The sequence below is a fragment of the Liolophura sinensis genome, chromosome 12, assembly GCF_032854445.1.
Source record: "Liolophura sinensis isolate JHLJ2023 chromosome 12, CUHK_Ljap_v2, whole genome shotgun sequence".
Classification (NCBI taxonomy): domain Eukaryota; kingdom Metazoa; phylum Mollusca; class Polyplacophora; order Chitonida; family Chitonidae; genus Liolophura; species Liolophura sinensis.
This window is the reverse complement of record NC_088306.1, coordinates 3,731,636-3,749,445: the sequence shown is the minus strand read 5'-3', so window position 1 is coordinate 3,749,445 and position 17,810 is coordinate 3,731,636. Positions and strand designations below refer to the sequence as shown.

The 17,810-nt window shown below is 39.2% G+C and overlaps 1 protein-coding gene across 1 annotated transcript in view; it reads right to left on the bottom strand.

Moving 5' to 3' along the window:
- Window positions 1-1,117: 1,117 nt before the first annotated feature.
- Window positions 1,118-17,810, bottom strand: part of LOC135478985 (probable ubiquitin carboxyl-terminal hydrolase FAF-X) — a 51,992-nt gene continuing 35,299 nt past the window's right edge. Inside the window, 22 exon segments of the mRNA XM_064758675.1 lie at window positions 1,118-2,466; window positions 3,140-3,209; window positions 4,197-4,273; window positions 4,852-4,945; window positions 5,410-5,518; window positions 5,948-6,056; window positions 6,951-7,010; window positions 7,475-7,636; window positions 8,628-8,801; window positions 9,136-9,284; window positions 10,230-10,317; window positions 11,206-11,347; window positions 12,385-12,476; window positions 12,783-12,958; window positions 13,505-13,620; window positions 14,132-14,196; window positions 14,506-14,584; window positions 15,235-15,355; window positions 15,846-15,937; window positions 16,300-16,385; window positions 16,818-16,959; window positions 17,399-17,572. Of these exon segments, the coding sequence (XP_064614745.1) occupies window positions 2,098-2,466; window positions 3,140-3,209; window positions 4,197-4,273; window positions 4,852-4,945; window positions 5,410-5,518; window positions 5,948-6,056; window positions 6,951-7,010; window positions 7,475-7,636; window positions 8,628-8,801; window positions 9,136-9,284; window positions 10,230-10,317; window positions 11,206-11,347; window positions 12,385-12,476; window positions 12,783-12,958; window positions 13,505-13,620; window positions 14,132-14,196; window positions 14,506-14,584; window positions 15,235-15,355; window positions 15,846-15,937; window positions 16,300-16,385; window positions 16,818-16,959; window positions 17,399-17,572 (2,746 nt within the window). The 3' untranslated portion in view covers window positions 1,118-2,097.

Sequence of the window (17,810 nt, the reverse complement as noted above, 5' to 3'; positions counted from 1 at the left end):
TAAACTAAATGTCAGCAAAGGAAAACTCTCCTGTTGGTAAAACAACTTCCTTCTAAACGTCAACAAAGATGAGCAGACCCATTTCACATTAACCGTGAATTCAATCATCCTCAAACAGGGCAATGACAGAGCTTTGTACATGAAATGAAGTCATTTAGAAATGCAAACAGTCTGCACACAAGGTTAGCTGTTGGGGAAATCTCCACATTGAAGAATTCACTGGTCTTGAGAGAGAGAGAAATAAAGGTTCATAAACTCTGAACAGCTAAACTCTGAAACTCAAGACACTAATGCTATTGCCTGAAATCTGTCAGTACGACCCACCCCAATGCTTCACCTAAGTATTTCATTTTCAAGTCTGTTTACTTTAAAGCAACTGACAGGCTAGACGCCGTGTGTACACCATGTGGATGACAACAGAATACTAAACATTTCATTAACTATTTATTATGCTCATCGGAAATTAAAAAATTTGTACAGCAATAACACACCTTCTAGTAAGCTTATGTTAACGGCTGTGGACAAAAGAAACAGAATTGATAATAGGTTTAGCAAAATATAAGGCTTACAAATAGATTCCCACAATTCATGGTACGTGAAGCAGCTATATACAATTATATATATATATATATATTTATTCTTTACAATTAAGCTCATCTTAGTGTCTGTCTTTAAAACAGGGGTTGCCTCCCTTGACAAATACTGCACCCCATTCACATAATGTGCCCAGAGAATCACCTTACAAGCTTCTTGCGCGTGCTCCATGAAGACATGACCAAATCGCGAAAAATCCGTATCTACACTTTTGACTCCCACAAGGTCTCCCTTCGCACAAATAAATTATTACTATATTTGGTATGCAGTCAAATTCACTGAAGCACTATATGTAGGACAAACTCGTGGCTTGCCATGTATTGTAACAAAGACTGTGAGGCTTGTTTGAACGGTAACCAAGGAAACTAGAATTACCAACAACGTTGTACTTTCTATAACATCCAGTGTGTTTCACAGGAGGTTTTGGTACACGTGGATGTAACACAGTTTGTGTTACGTGAATACGTCAGAACACGTCTAATTGTTGTCATTTTAAAAAATTAGCATGTTACACACAAATGATGCATTCTGTAATAGTGCAGCATGTTGTACATCATCTTTTTGTGTTTGCACTCAATCTTTTGGCGTCTGAAACAAGTTAGAGCACATCGCCCAAAGTTGTTTAGTGGTTGTAACGAGTTCGCCATTCGCCATTCAACTGACACTTCCTCCAACGATTTTCAGACGCCAGGTCTATTTCCCATGGTGTTTCATGTACCTGTTAGTTCCTCATTCAGTATTTAGTGAATACTTTTTGCATAATGCCAGCCATATCGAGTAACCAAACACAGTTGTGTTTCTTTAGACAATAATATGCAATGTTTTACGTGAGAAGCGCGAGACAAAATCAGGGCACTTCAACACAAGCATTGCGCAGAGGGATATCACTCAGTGACATTTAATGACAGTACACAAACATAGACGTAAGAACACCCAAGCTACAAGTAAGCAGCTTGCTCAGCGGAGCAAGAGTAACAAATCCAAACAGCCCAATGTTATGATATAAAATAAAATTATCACAGCTGGCAGCCCCAAACTAAAGTCCAGGCAACATATGCAAACATGGGAAAAAGCTAATCATCAGCACTGATTTCATATTTACAAAAGAAAACAATACACTACACTATTACTAGAGCGTGCACACAGGATAAAATCCTTTTTTGACGCACACATATATACAGGGTTCTGGGTGGATGGCTCTGTAATCAGATAATGCCACATATGATACCAGGGCAAAACACGTGCACACATGTATGTGTAATTAACAAGAATTCGGTCAGTAAATCAGTTAGAAAAAAAGGCGAGAGAAGAGTGCTTCTGTATATACAGCTCAGAGAAAGAGAGTTTGAAGCGTGGCAGATAAAATGAGCAAAGCTGAGAGGGGATGGGGGGGGGGGGGTGTGGGTGGGTAGGCGTCTTATAAAGCAGTCACAGACAGACAGCCAGTGTAACAGGTAGATCACTAACTCAGGAAAAAAGCAGGACTGACTATGCTGCACAAGTTCAGTCAGAGTTAGTTCCCTTGTTGCTGCTCTCCTCTTCGCAGGTGTCTGTATCCAGAGGTGGAGAGTTCTGCGGCTGGAGCAGCTCGAGGCGTGACTTGGGCTCCGCCTGGTTCAGCTGGTTGTTGATCTGATTGGTTGGCTGGACTGGCTGGTGAGTAGCTGGCATGGTCACCTGATTGTTCTGGACCTGCCCACTGCCACCACCGCTGCCGCCACTACTACTACCACCACCGCCTCCTCCGCCCCCACTGTTGCGTGGCTGACCGTTCTGTGAGGAGGAGGAAGGTGATTGGCTGTAGCCAGGGACGCTGTCCTCGGGCTGCGGACTGCTGTCCTGTTCATCTGTCAACTCTCCGTCCTCAGCCTCCTGAAAACACATAAACACTGCCCACAATGAACAAAGAGTACAATAGCAGACAGCTATCAAATTGTATCCAAAACTTTCCTTATTTCCAAAAAAAACTTAAATTCTGAAAATTATCGCGTCTGAAATGTAAATAAAGTCATGTGGTACTGCTGACCATTCAGCAAGTGGGATTTGGTTGTGTGGGCGTTGCCTTAGCCAATTCTACATCTTTTCAGCATGCTGAGAGTGCGTTTATGTTCTAAAGTGAGAGCTACAGTACAGTATCACAGTATGAGGCAACACTGTTTGCTCATGTATACATCCAGAGCATTCTATATTTTCTGTCAGGATGATGTAAACGCAGCCACAACTTTAAGAATATTTAATAATACTGGACAAAAGCGATTCAACATTCTCCTTATCTAATTATCTAACTGATTCAACATCATTCACTCTGTTACATTATAGTCTCATCCAAATAATGTGCATGACTAATTGGTATTCCACGCCTGAAGTAAACCACCAACCTTCGCTAGGTACCTGACAAACCTCCTGACTTACAGCCTCAGGCAAAACAGCAAGAACTGCATTTGAACATGCTGCGTATCAAGAGCCTATCATACAAATATCCAATGGCATGACCCCAAAGAAACCAATGGATGAAGAACACAGTTGTACTTCATTTCGCACTCACCTCTTCTGGGCAGAGCTCATAAGCTTTGGTGAGCGTCATCTTAGCACTGTGTGACCTTTCCAGGAAATACCTGAAAGACAAACAATGTTCCTGGTCAGAATGGAAATTATACACACCACAGCTGAAAGTGATGGCGGGGCCTCCGTGGCTCAGTCGGTTAGCGCGCTAGTGCAGCGTAATGACCCAGGAGCCTCTCACCAATGCGGTCGCTGTGAGTTCAAGTCCAGCTCATGCTGGCTTCCTCCTCGGCCGTAAGTGGGAAGGTCTTTCAGCAACCTGCGGATGGTCGTGGGTTTCCCCCGGGCTGTGCCCGGTTTCCACCCACCATAATGCTGGCCGCCGTCGTATAAGTGAAATATTCTACGGCGTAAAACACCAATCAAATAAATAAATAAAATAAATGAAAGTGATAGAGCATCACGTTTACTTCAAACATGTAACATCAAAGGGCCACTGACCCAGTTAATAGAATCTTATTTTTGCTTTCAGTGGGTTTCTTGTAATGCGTTTATTTCAGGCACAAAATGTGACTTTCACCACTTCCAAAATGAATGACTATCATCAATGAAGACTTAGGTCTGTACAACATGCGACATCTGTTGTACATTGTTTGGCCAATTGACATTCATGCGCCGAGACCGGAGTTTGAAGTTAGGGTGTTCAACTTGTCATCCTGTTTTAAGCTAAAAACACAAATGTAATCTATATCAGGTTAGTGAGAATTTAATAGAAGAAATATGTTGCTCAACAAGTTCCAGCTTAGATTACACACAGATTATTTATTTATTTGTTCGGTGTTTTACGCTGTACTCAAGAATATTTCACTTATTCTGACAACGGCCAGCATTATGGTGGGAGTAAACTGGGCGGAGTCCGGGGGAAGACCACGACCATTCACACATTGCTGGCAGACCTTTCCACATACAAACGGATTACAGAGAGACAGATATGGGTAAGAATTGGGTGACTTTTTCACATCTAGCACCCACAAACTCTTCAACTATTAAGGCTACTAATTGATGCCCGTGTTTAAAATGGTCAAATTCCTTGTACTCACCCATTTGACGTCTCATTGGACTGGGCCGGGGGTGACCAGTTGTTGTAAGTGTACTGGGTGTTACCTGGGTACTGTCTCTGAAGTAATCAACAAACAACAGGTGTGAAACTTTTACTGACAACAAACTACTTACAAGTCAATAAAAAAAACTTCATCTGACAAAAATCACAAAACATACAATAATTTTAAATTACACATACATGTACTGCATGTATATAGTTCAGCAAGAAGGTTTTAGGGAAATCTAGCGTTCAAAAGAATCAGGGTTTGTCTTTTAATATTTCCCAATTTTTTTCAGCCCCTGCAAGAGCCCTGAAGAAACAAATCAAACATGAATTCTCAGCGGAGCAAGTCCCACTGACCAAAATATAATCCTCCCAGCAAGTTCATTTATGAAGTGGCATAGAATTTGGCCCAGTAGATCATAAAGAAACTAAAAACGAATATCGGAGTAAAGTGCTATTATCAAACATTTTCTACTCACACACATATGAAGTTCACTAAATTTTATAAACACATGAGTTCATGATATCTAGTGTGAGCTCAAATTTTCGTTGACACACTGGCATGCATAAGTAGGAAAATACTCTTTGAACAAAGATGGCCATGGGTAAAACCCATTTGTACAGATATTGTGTGTGTAAAGGATCTCTACCCTCTCCAACTCATCATTGAGCCACTCCACGGCCCAGGTCCACTTCCTCTTCAGATCTCCGTTGGTCTGTAACATTTGGGCTGCTGGTATACAGCTGTGAAGGGAGAATGAATAGTGATCTGAGCAGCAGAATTTGAGGACGTGACACACAATTGACTAAACTGCAAATTCCTGCTGAAAACTATCCCCATCCTTTATGTTTATGTTCTTTCTAAAACTGACAGTAATCCTAACACTTCAATTTTTTATCGTTCAAACATTCTTGAAATACTGCCTTGGCAATACATGCCCATATAAAATGGACCAAAACTAGAAAGCAGTCTGTAACACTTTCTCACATGACAAACTGACCTTCATTCACAGGGTTATTAAACACAATATTTATTTCACATTACTGGATTGTGAGTGCTCTTCAATGAAGTCTAAGAAGACAAAAGACTCATACACTGTTCATTCTTCTGCGACGAAAAGCCTTCTAATAACTGGGCGATACAATTTTAACTGTTTAGTTCTTGTAAAACCCTAGAAATTGTGTCATTCGTTTGGGCTTGTACTCACTGTGTAAACAAGGTCACCATCATCTTAATACACTGGTATGCTCGTTTCTGGTAGTGGTTTTTTGACCTCTGGATAGTGTCAAACAGTCCATCTCTGTCATCAGGGATTCCTGGAGAAAACAAATTGTGATTGATTTATTTATAGACAGACATTCTCTTCACTTGCACATTCTTGTAAAACAACAACAACAAAAAAAGAACATACTAAAAACATAATGAGAAATGGAAGTGACGAGAAATTACAGAAGGAGCCAAATAAGAGTAAAGATACAGGAGTTATTATACTGCCCATCTCTCTGGGTATAGTAAGGCAAACACTTAAATACTGGTCCATGATGTTTGTTGTGCCATAGGGCCTACCCATACCTGCATTCTCACTTTCTGATACAAGCAAAAGCGAGATTCGATGGCTGATAAATAAACTTCTACCAACTAGCATTTTCCACTCAACCAAGTTGGGAAAGAAAATACAGACATGATAAGCTCTAACTTTGATCTGTTTCAATATTTGATAAGAACACCATGTAATGTAGACAAACCTTTGAGAGCGTTGTGTATCCTATGATTCTGCCAGGAGTCGTCCAATAGCAGCATTTGTAACAACAGGTCCAGGTAGGGCCTCAGCTCGTAGGTGTATGAATACGCCACCTACAAACGAGCATTAATTTTACAACATTTTTTTATTTTCTCATGGTTTTCTCTTTCGGAACCCCCAAAATATTGAAATTCTTTACCTGTGCCTAAACCTATAACTTCAATATAACAAAAAATAAAAATGCACACCAAGGAAGTGAGTTTGACTCATGACGTGAAATGTTGACCTGTGCATGTTATGAGGACCCTTTGGGACTTTATACAAGCCTTATTGGTCAACTTAAGATAAACAATCTGTACACCTGGGCCCAGTTGCTGAAAGTGTATTAGCTAATACCGGTATTAAGTCATATTTTAAATTCAAAATTTTAGCCAAACTCAGCAGCTAGTGCAGATGTCAAAAAAAGCAGCAGATGTACTTTACATTTAAGATACTGTTATGCCATTATTTTTAGGCTAAGTACAAAATTGAGCTTTTGGCTTAAAGTTAAATCAGGTCTAAAAACAGTTTTGAACAACCAGGCCCAGGTACAAATTGAAGTCTACACTTGAAACTGAACCCTCCCCAAACCCCCGAACTTTCCAAAACAACCTGCAAATCACATAAGTATTCACACAAACGTATGCCACAATTTGGCTGTACACCGTACTTACGGAAAAAAATCCAACAATGACTAAAGTAGTCACTTTGATTCTGAGAGTTCTTTGTAAGAAGATGCTTTATGGTTACTTTGGAGAAAAATGTGAATTTCAGCAAAAGTATTATTTCATTACCTTTATTTCCGTTTAAAAAAACTTTTTTTCAGGCGAACTTTTCGGGTAGAGACAGTATTTATCCCTATGATCAGCAACACTTAATAGAAATGGATTAGACAACAATTCCTCATACTGTGTAAAGCCTCACTCACATACCAGCTAGAGGAATGAAACACTCTGTGGTTCTCTTACCTGCCATAAGAGTTCACTCAACACTGTCGAGGAGAAATGGGGATTTTCCCAACTGCAGAACTGGAAAACACACAGAGAGATAAAATCGTTGACAGAATGCAAATGGAAGATTTCACATTCCAAATTGTAGTACATATACATTGCTTTCTGTTGTAATCATGCAATGCTACACTGAGGGTTTAATGAGCACATGTACCCTGAAAAGTGGGACAATCGACAGAAAAGACAAACAGATTGGAAGACGTTCACTAATTCCTTGATCTGTTTTCTTAAACAGGAAACTTATCCGATTATTTAAAGCTGCAGTGCAATTAGCGGGAGCCCAGCAACCTCAATTGTCAGGGGCTGATCACATAAACAATGCTTACAATGGTTATAAACGGAGAGACACACAGACAAAGAATGCCATACCATAAAAGACAAATACGTAAATATGACACAAAACAACAAGACAGCAATGACGTAAATATTTTACAATCATACTGGAAATATCCGTACCATTTTCGAGAGAACAAGTGCCTTACCCGTAACAACTTGGTGGTGTCTTCAGAGTTGTTACAGTCTTCTATCAACTTCTTCACATAGCTGGTTCTGCTAAAGAGGATTTCTGCCACTTGGCTCTGTATGGGCATCAGGTACTGAGTACACTGTTGGTCACCGTGGGGGTTGGGCATCGGAGGTTGGCCCTGGGCAGGGAGACAAAGGGGAGAACAGTTTTAGTTAACTGACAGAGTTACAGCCTGCCTTGTACTACAACCTGTACCCTGATAATTTTGTCACTCCATCACAATAATCGTGAAGCCTCCTTGTAGCAGAAGAGTCCTCCAAAACCTTTCAATTATTGTCTTCCCATACTGCAGCAATGTACCAAACAGTTTTACTGATGTTCTTAGTTTGCAAGGTAGGATGATATATGCATCTATATAGGCATTTGATCTTTCCCTTTTTAACAAAACAACACAACACTTGTCAGCCTATACACCAAGCTTTCAAATATTTCGTTAGAATCCGACAAACATGGATGATACAACAGCTCTTCATTTCAGAGACAGACATAGGGTAATTCCTCGGAGACCAGCATTTTAGGACAGTATGAGAGAGTGATAGTAAGGGTCAAGTTTCATCACTTCTTGTCTGGAGCGTTTTCATATTAAAATACCCTGAAAGGCTAATATTTACACGGCCACACATCACTTCATCGTCTGAACTTAACATGTCTTTGACATGATTGTGGCGTTGTATGAAAACGCTTCATTCAAACTCCACCAAAAAAGTAATGTTTTTAAGAACTGCACAGTCTATACTCATCCTTGGTCGATTTTATCTTAAGTATTGGTTACAACATGTCTAGGAGCTCAACAAAATGGATATTTTCTGAAACTATATTTCCAGTAAATGACCCAATATTTCACCCATGGCTAAGTTGCACATTTTGCCTATTTCTGAGATTTTACAAGGATTTTTGAGGTTTGTTTGGAAAGTAGGATGATATCCTACTGGGAACACATAAGTATAAGCACAAAGTAAAATTTTCTGACAATTGTTTGCTCTAAATTGTTCTTTTGTGTGTGAAATTTTAAGCCATTACTGTAACCAATAAACACTTAAATAGTTGATCACATTTTAACTGTGGACGCAACTCGGGTTTTTATCTCACAGACGTTAACCAGAACTCACGTTTACAGACGACCGACAACGTGAGGACACATCACAGCAACGCACGAGAAGGGAGACAACTGAGTACAGCTTGTTGAGCTCTGCATACTGGTATTTGATTGGTGGACCAGGTCCCTCGTCTAGCGCCACCAACATGAACATGTGCGGCACATTTAACTTCAGGAGTTCCACTTTCTGCAAAAACATGCGATCAGAAAACTCTTTTGTTACTCCGCAATAGACTACTGGTACCTGTTCATACTTTTCAGACTGATATAATGCAAATATAAATATGCATATATACATATATTTTTTTATTTTACATAAAACACTAACACTATCCGTGGTTGTTTGCTACATTCTGAAACTGTCTACTACAGACAACCGACACATTTACAGTTCAATTTATGTTTTTATTTGATTGGTGTTGCATCTCCATGCTCAGAAATTGTATCAGAGAAGTTATGCCTATTGGTCAAGGTGAACACAGTGCGCAGAGCAAAGATGAACAAATACCAAACACACTAACCTCTGCCACGCCGAGACTGGCATACATCAGGAAGAGGTGGAAATACTGCTGCAGATGCCGGCCATGCTCCGAGACTTCCTTCTTTAGCAGATTCAGCACAGCCAGTAGCAAATGATCAGAGAGGGTGGCACTAGATTCGGTGCTTTGACCTGAAAACAAAACAATAGTACAAAACTTGTTACCTTTGCCACAGAAAGCTTGCGTTTCTGCCTGTTTTTTTTTTTTTTTGGCGGACAGTCAGAAACTTAACAGAAAAGGTTGGGCAAAAATTTGAATGATAGTTTTGGTCATGGGATCTGGAAAAATCCATTAAATTTTGGTCAGGTTTCGGGTCAAGATTTTTTTATGAATAAATGAATGCTAGGGGTTTAAAGTCGTACTTACCGATTTTTTTCAGTCATATTGACAACAAAGAGTCACTAGGTGTGTGTACATAAACTGTGTCTTCTTGTGGCAGGGTGAGTCCATGCTGTGGACTCCAGACACGACACCTCACCAAATCACATTATACTGACACCGGGCCAACCAGTCCTGTTTCCTTGCTCTAACCTCTCAGTGCTGAGCAAGCTAGTACCATTTTTAAAGTCTTTGGTAAGGCCCCAACTGATCCTGGGTCACCCGACTTAAAGGCGGATGCTCCAACCAATAAGCCACCAACGCGGCCGGGATTTGTTTAGGGTATGCTTTTATATTCAAAGAAATGCACAGTATCAATACTTTGTCTGTAGTGAGGGAATTTGTACATTTAGTTGTGGCAGAAGTTTGCACTCCCAGTGCGCCTTATACTTTATCTAACTCACTTGTTTAATACCACACTGAAGAATTTCACTTTATTCTGTGAATGATGTCAGGTTTAGGGGAAGAGGAATCTGAAGTGCGTGGTGTGAACAGCTGCCCTTTGCCAAGAGCCAGAGGAGGAAACCAGGGTAAACCACCAAACTTCGCCAGGTACCGGACAAACCTCTTGACTTCCAGCTGCAGCCCAACAAGTAAGGGCTGGATTTGATCCTGTGACCTTAGTGGTCAGGGATTGATCCACTGCAGTCATGGTCAATGGAGTACACAAGCTGATCAATAACAAGTAATGTACATACCTGCTGAGATGAGGGGAGGTGGACACTGACCATCCGGCAGGGAGAAGTGGGCCACGAACACGATCATCTTAGCAAAGGCACTTCTGACCTGGAGGAAAGCATAAACAGGCTCAACATGGCTGTACTACACGGAGATTATAAACCTTGTAACCAACCAAGTCTGAGTCTCGTTCCTCATTACAAGACTATTATCATCTTATCAGTAATTAGTTCTCACATTAGCATTTGTAGTATGTACTTCATGTGTACAGGAAAACAATGAAATGCAACAATGCCTAAAAAAGGTACTGGTGCAACTAGCATAGGCTTAAAAATTCCAGCCGCCAGGGCATCTTTCAAAAATTCTTTGTTGCGCGTAACCCGACCATAGCAGAGTAGGTCGGAATTTTCTCTTCATTATGAAAATTTTAATTATTTTAAATAAAAAATAAAGAGAGAAATAATAAAAATAAACTGTTATCAAAATCACAAAACTAGACTGCCTTTTTTGGAAAGGGTCAGTCAGGTTACATCTAATGAATAACATACATGATTGCCCCTAACTATGCACAATGCAATAACATAGATTTCTTCTGCAACATGATCACAGCATAGTTTTGTTTCAAAAAAGACTGTCTGACAGAGATTCGACCAAAGATCCTGTGTTTATGTAAGAGGGTAGGACAACAAATCCCTTCAGATGTATTTTAGGATTCCAAACCAGCAAATATTATTGTAAAGGCCTAATGACCTTTGTTTTCCAGAACTTTCAATTCAGTTCAAATACAAACCTTCATGTAGAGATACTATTTGGGTTGTTCACTTCACACATATTGCTATCCAATTTTGAACACAGAAAAATCAAACTCTTTCAATCACACACAAAATAAACTCTTTCACAAGGGTTTTCAAAGCCATAAAAACATCTAAGCAAAATTCGAGTACTTTCAAGGATTTTAACGACTAGTTGGAACTCAGATTATTGGTGTATACTGACCTCTGAGCTGGGACACTCCAACAGGTACTCTCCAAACCTCCCTGGAGGCTCAAACAGAACATTGTGGGCAAACCAGCTGCGCACTGTCTTGCTGTAGCGGAGGTGGATACTGAGGGCGTCGTACCACTCGTTGGCTGGGCCTCTGTAAACGTGAGGGTTTTCATGTAACAGTATAACACACAATGACTAAAATGTTGTCCAAAGCTTCTTATTCCATTTTCAAAGCCAAAGCCTGCTGTGTATGAATGCTTCATGAAATGTGAGGGAATGTTATGCTTGAAGAGTGGAACACTGTAAGATGTCAAAAGTAGTTCTAATTCCTCAAGGTGCGTTCAATTCTGCAGCTCAGCAAGAGTATGACAACTTGAGTCATCCAACTTAGTCTGGAGTATACTCCAAGTTTTGGCAAGAATGAACTGGGAGCAAGGTGTCCGTTTATGACCGGCGCCATTAATCATGTACATTGTGTTTGATACATTTTACAAGTGCCCTGCGTAACAACTCACTCAGTCTCCCTCAAGAACTCCTCAAAAACTAAACCCTTCAACCATTTAGCATACAAAACAAAGCAATTTCAGAAACCTAGAATTGGTAGCAAAGCCAGCAAAGAGCTCGCCTGTATGAGACACATGGATGCAAAACTTTAGATCAATGCACACAAGGAACTGAAATCATGAATTTGGTAATTTAAGGTAATTGATATGTTCACGGAGCATCAGCGATCCCCCTTGTGTCATTATATGCACGTAACAGTTTGGGTCAATACATACAATACTTTTTAAGACAACAACCCTAACATTTTGTTTAATGGTGATTCTGACACACAATACTCTAAGTCAGAAATTCAATAAGTTACGGTATTTAATATGCACACACTGAATCAACGATACAATATACCTCCCTGTGCAATTCTGCTCTACATGTGTGCCAATCCTGAGCTCAATACATGCAAGTGCTTTTTGAGAAACCACCCCTAACACTTTGTTTAACATTGATTCCCATACACAAAACACTAAGCCAGGAATTCAGTAATTTACGGTATTTAATATGTATGAACTGAATCAACAATGGAATATAGCCGACTCAAATGTGACCCTATTCAATAAACATAGTACACGTACATACAGATTAAGATGCTAACTCATAATAACGTAACCACTGCAAAACCATCAAGGTTACCTTAAGGTTTTCTTTGTGTGAAATCCCACATTGAACAGGAATTTTGAGCCCAGCTGGACGCTAATCATAGCCAGGTCTTCTGCTTCCACAGACTGCAAGAGATTTGACACAAGTACATATGCAACACTCATTAACCCTTAGCGTCTTAATATATTAAGTGAAATTGACTAAAATAAAAAAAAAAAACGTGATAAATCAAACTTGAACTTGTCCTGTATTATAGTATATTAAACACATGTGCCAACCTTCAACTAAAATTCTTAAAAGGGTAATGAAAAAAAACAGTGCAGGCAAATTTACTTTGGGCGGGGAGATAGACAGACAGACAGACAGACAATGGACTATTATGCATAGAATCTACCGTACTTTCTGTAAGCGTCGCGTGTCGTGCAACATACCAGTTTATCCTGTGCGCTCTGCAAGCTGACATACTGGGCGTTGCACAACAACAACTTCCTCATGAACTGAAAATACTCCACAGAAAACTGGTTCTTGTCATGCATGAACAGTATGTTCTGTTTCCTCACACATCTCTCGATCGTACATGGCATTTTGAGACTGCTGCTTTTTGGCACTGCAAACAAAAACAGAATCAAACAGTGTTAAGCTGACATGTCAGCTGCTTTTCGCTTAGGGGACAAACCCCAAAACAGCAAAAAACACTTATGTGTACTATTTTATATGTAATTTCTGAACGTATTCTGGTCATCTAGATGAACACCTGAAACTTTTTACTTCTTTTGTGCTGCAAAAACTGACAGAATCCAGTTATTCACTTTAATAATCATATGTAGGCCATGGCAGTTTTAAATATGCGTTAATAGGCTACCTGGGTTGACAAAAGCTACATTCAATGTCCTCAACAAAAAATTTTACATATATGCACAACACTCTCAGTGTTCAAGCTTGAATACTTCTTTGTGAAACTGGAGTGTCAGGAGTTCACAAACCTCAAGACATATGCTACAGCCGCAGCAATAGAAGCTGGACTTGAGACCTCACTGATTGAGTCAACACATTAACAGTCTAAATGAGCTATGTAGAGAAATAAAGAGCTACAGTATTACATAAAAAATTAGCCATCGCTTACAAAATGACGTCCCTAAAATGTTTGCCTCACCTATGGAAAGATCCTGTACAGCCTTATTCACATCCTCCACAGGGTCTTCTTCATCTATCCTCTCATAAAACAGGATGTATGCATTCCACCACCTCTTCTGGCGCCGGTAGGACATCCTGAAAACAGCAGCAAATACCAAATTACCACTAGGGAGTCATTCTACTAATACAATAAGAGTTATGATTTGCAATGCAATTTGCAATGTTTTAAACCACAGTACATGTAAAAGGCAGAGGCATTCACTCATGCAATCTCACTTGTAAACCTCCCCTGGTCTCATGCACTCAGCCAATCTCACATGAAAGCTTATGAAAGCTCACACACCAAGGCTAACTGTCTCAAACAAAGAATGCCTTAATCACTGAGCCAGCAATTGTTTTTCACAAAATTCTATACTCAGTCATTTAGTTCTGGCTGATATAAAAGGGAAAACACAAGATCAATCCTATATACAAAGGGAGGCATGTTGCCTTTCGAGGAGAATAGCTTGCCAAGAGAATGGTACATAGAAACTAGGCTAAGTCTGAAAGGCTTTACATTACCAGCAGCTGTTAACAAGTTTAACCATGAGAACTTTCATCTACTTGAGAGAAGACTTTATGCTTTTAACCTCCAGTATTCACCTACCTCTTTAACATGTGGTCAAACACTTCCCCTACATACTCCCCGCCAAAGCACTGGTTTTTCATCTCCTGTACGCAACACAAAACCGGACAAATTACACAAAACAGGCCTTCCAGTGATTAGATTAGGCATGAAGATCAGCACTTCTAGAAGTCAGTTAGCTTACCTAGCAACATTTACATGTCACACTTTTGAAATAAACTTATTATTTTTATTAGAACAGGTTAAAAAGGTTAAAGGTTAAAAGAATTTCTCTGCCAAGCAAGCCAAATCTGATGAATTAACATTTGCCTTTGTACTAGATCTGTACTACATGTACGTTCTTTTCATACCAATACATCATTTAGCTACATAGCTGCTGTGCGCGAGAATCCTACCTCCTCGTCATCCATCTTGCACTCTGTCACCTCTCCATCATCAAACTTCTGCCATTTAGCCACAGGCTCTCCTGGTGGTCTACAATTCAAGGCGATTACAGATCAAGGGAGAATGTGTAGTTGGTAACAAAATGGTCTTTTATGGATGATGCAGTACAAAGTAAATTGTGATTTTTGCTGTATTCATTTACGTCATTTATTGATCATATAAACATGACTTTTTTAGTTTTTACACAAGAGTGAAGTTCCAAAAAACTTGAGTAAGTGGGGGCTTGTATTCAATGTGATGTTGAGTAATCTGAATAAAACCTACTGGACAAAACAAAACTGTACAGCTGAACATACCGTAAATGACCCATTTTCTAGGATGAACATTTTGCCTAATTTTTTAAAGTTCCATTGGTCTTTGAACTGCGTTTATAGGTTTTGTTTGGAAGGTGAGATGATATGCTGCTGGAAAAATGTAAATTCCAGCACCAAAAGTAAATACTTTGACATTTATTTGCCTCTAAAAATGTTCTTTTTGGAGTGAAATTTCATTCCATTTACTGTAATCTGAAAATACTGAATTTCAACTAAAACTTTTGGGGGCAAATATGTTGCAAAAGACTAGTATTAACTTACCTTTACCTTAAACCAACATTTTTAAAATTAAGATATCTCAAAATCAGGCAAAATTAATAATTAAAATAATGTAACTTAGTCATGGACAAAATTTTAGAATCTTACTTGTGTAAGATGTATGAGTAGTAATGTCCGCCACTGGCCTGCCCGCTGTGAACCACGACACCCGTCAATCGGAACTTTGTGCTTGTGCACTTTACATTCACGTCATCGTCGATTATCTCCCCTGAAATGATATCAAAAAAGATGGATGCATACTATAATTTTCTACCAAAAGCAAATCTTCCTGGATAACAAAGACACATTCACGCAAGGAGATGGGTTAATAAGTTAAAATAAAATGGTGAAGACCTAAATCCAAGAAAGCTATCTAAATAATCATTTCAAATTTTCAAATCGACACCACAAATTTTATCTACAAATTTTAGGTGGCACACAAAAAACACATCATCATTCAGGCTATATCAAAACAGATCAGCTTTAAACAAATGCACTACTGCTAACAGGCAAAAACATCAACTTCCGTACTTCATGCCTTCTACTTCAACACCTGATTTCAGGAACCAGCCAGGACCGCTATTGTGTGGCTTTTAGCATGGTAGGGATTCTAAATTTTCATTAAAGGTTAAGATGAAAGAAATAACTCTTAATACAAGTCCAATGTACACTGTATGCCATGTTTGACTCAGCAGTCACTTTATCAGGAAACAACATACCCTCTATTTTGGCAAGTCCATGCACTGTATATGGCTCCATATCAAATTCCCGAGGGAACTCAAAGTAGTCGTTAAACTTGATTGCACATTCTCTGAAAACAGAAAAAAACATTTGAAGTCAGAACACCACAAAAGCTTTAATATATACATGGATTAATGCACATGTATAAGCGTGTGAACTTAGGAGCACAAGTGAATGAACTGAAGTAAAATGATAAAAACCTAAATATTTAACTCATTCCTCGTTACAAATCTGTCCAAGTCAACACTAGTGTATATTAGTTTAATTTTTTCTTCATTCACAAGCTTCCATATTTGGACGACAAAAAAATAACGAAGTAAAAAAAAAAACACTTTAGTTAAAAAAAGTAAAATACTTAACCACAAGGAAAAACATCCAAACTAGTTCATAGAAACCAAAGATGTGGGATAAATATCCAGGTTTTGTACTCACCTTTCCCAATCGTAGTCAAATCTCTTCAGCTGAATGGCCATTATTTTGGGAAGTTTCTTTATCACTAATCTCTTCACAGTATCAACCTAGAATAAACCAGGAATCAGTTGATTTATTTATTTGATAATGAAGGCCTTATCACAATTTGTCGTCTGATATTCATCCCCACACAAACCATGAACAGCTCAAATACTGAAAGTTCTCTAAAATCCCAAACGAGACATTTTCACACTGCCTGTCAAATACTTCAGGCCTCAAGAATGTTAGGCTAATCATGTACCTCAATATATGCACAACCTGACAACCAATTTTACAGAGACAACAGGCAAACCAGTTGTCCCTCCATTGAGTCAGTCAATGACATTATCTGGACCAAAGTGTATCCAGTATTTGTCACAGCTCCACGCAGACCTCCTTTCGTTTGTCCCTCATCATGCCCATCTGTTCCAGCCATGCAAACATGTAATGCAGATCTGACAGCTGGTAATCCAACAAACTAGGCGACGACCAGTGCTTACCTTCTTGTCACACTTCTCACAGTAGTAAGCATTCGCCCCTTCCAGCAGGTCTCCCTTGACGTACTGCTCCAGTGACTCCAGGAGATTCTGATGGTTACGGATGTCAACATTCAGAGTCGTGAACGACTCCTCTCTCTGATACCTGTAATCATGAAGCATCAATGTGGATTTACTTCAGCCTGCCTGTATTTATACTGCCACTGCCTTCAGCTGGACTGGATGAAGGGATAAAATTCGCTTCTGTCATCTCATTTCTCTTTTTACATATCCTATCATGAAACATTTTGTCACTGGAATTTTGATATCTTGTTTCGCAGTATGAGTCCAGAAATGTTACACAATTTGTCCAATTCTGTCATGGCTATAAATGAAAGCTGGTAAAGTTCCATCAAAACATTGTCTACATCCATTAACAATGAGAGATTAAGATGCTAAGATACACTTGGACATTCATCTAAAATTGGATACACCACTTAGTTTAGTAAGAAACTATCACCTCCATATGTAGCCATGACGGTTTCTCAAGTTAGATGGAAACTGTGTCACATATTTGTAAGCACAAACACAAATTATTCACACACCTATGGGGACAATCTTTACAGATTTTCTGGTCAGCAAATGATCCTCCTAAAACTTTAGACAGAATGGTGGGCTGGCCTAGTGCTTTAAGAGCTTCATCCAGGCTGTCCACCAGGCTGTTGAAGAATTCCAGGGCATCATGCTGTTCTCGTAAATTTACAGGCTCTCCCCATAATCTGCAGAAAAAAAAGGAGACAAAAAAAAACCTTAAAGGATGTGTTTCCAGTACTTTCATGATATGTTCTGAATTCATTTCTGTATAAGTACACATCTATTTATTTATTCAGTTGACTGCACTTGTCGCGAGAATGATGTTTAACCTTCATCTTAAGATCAGATATTTGAATATTCGGGGTTCATACATACTAACCTTTTCCAATAAAATAATGTGGAAAGATACTGGAAAACAGATTT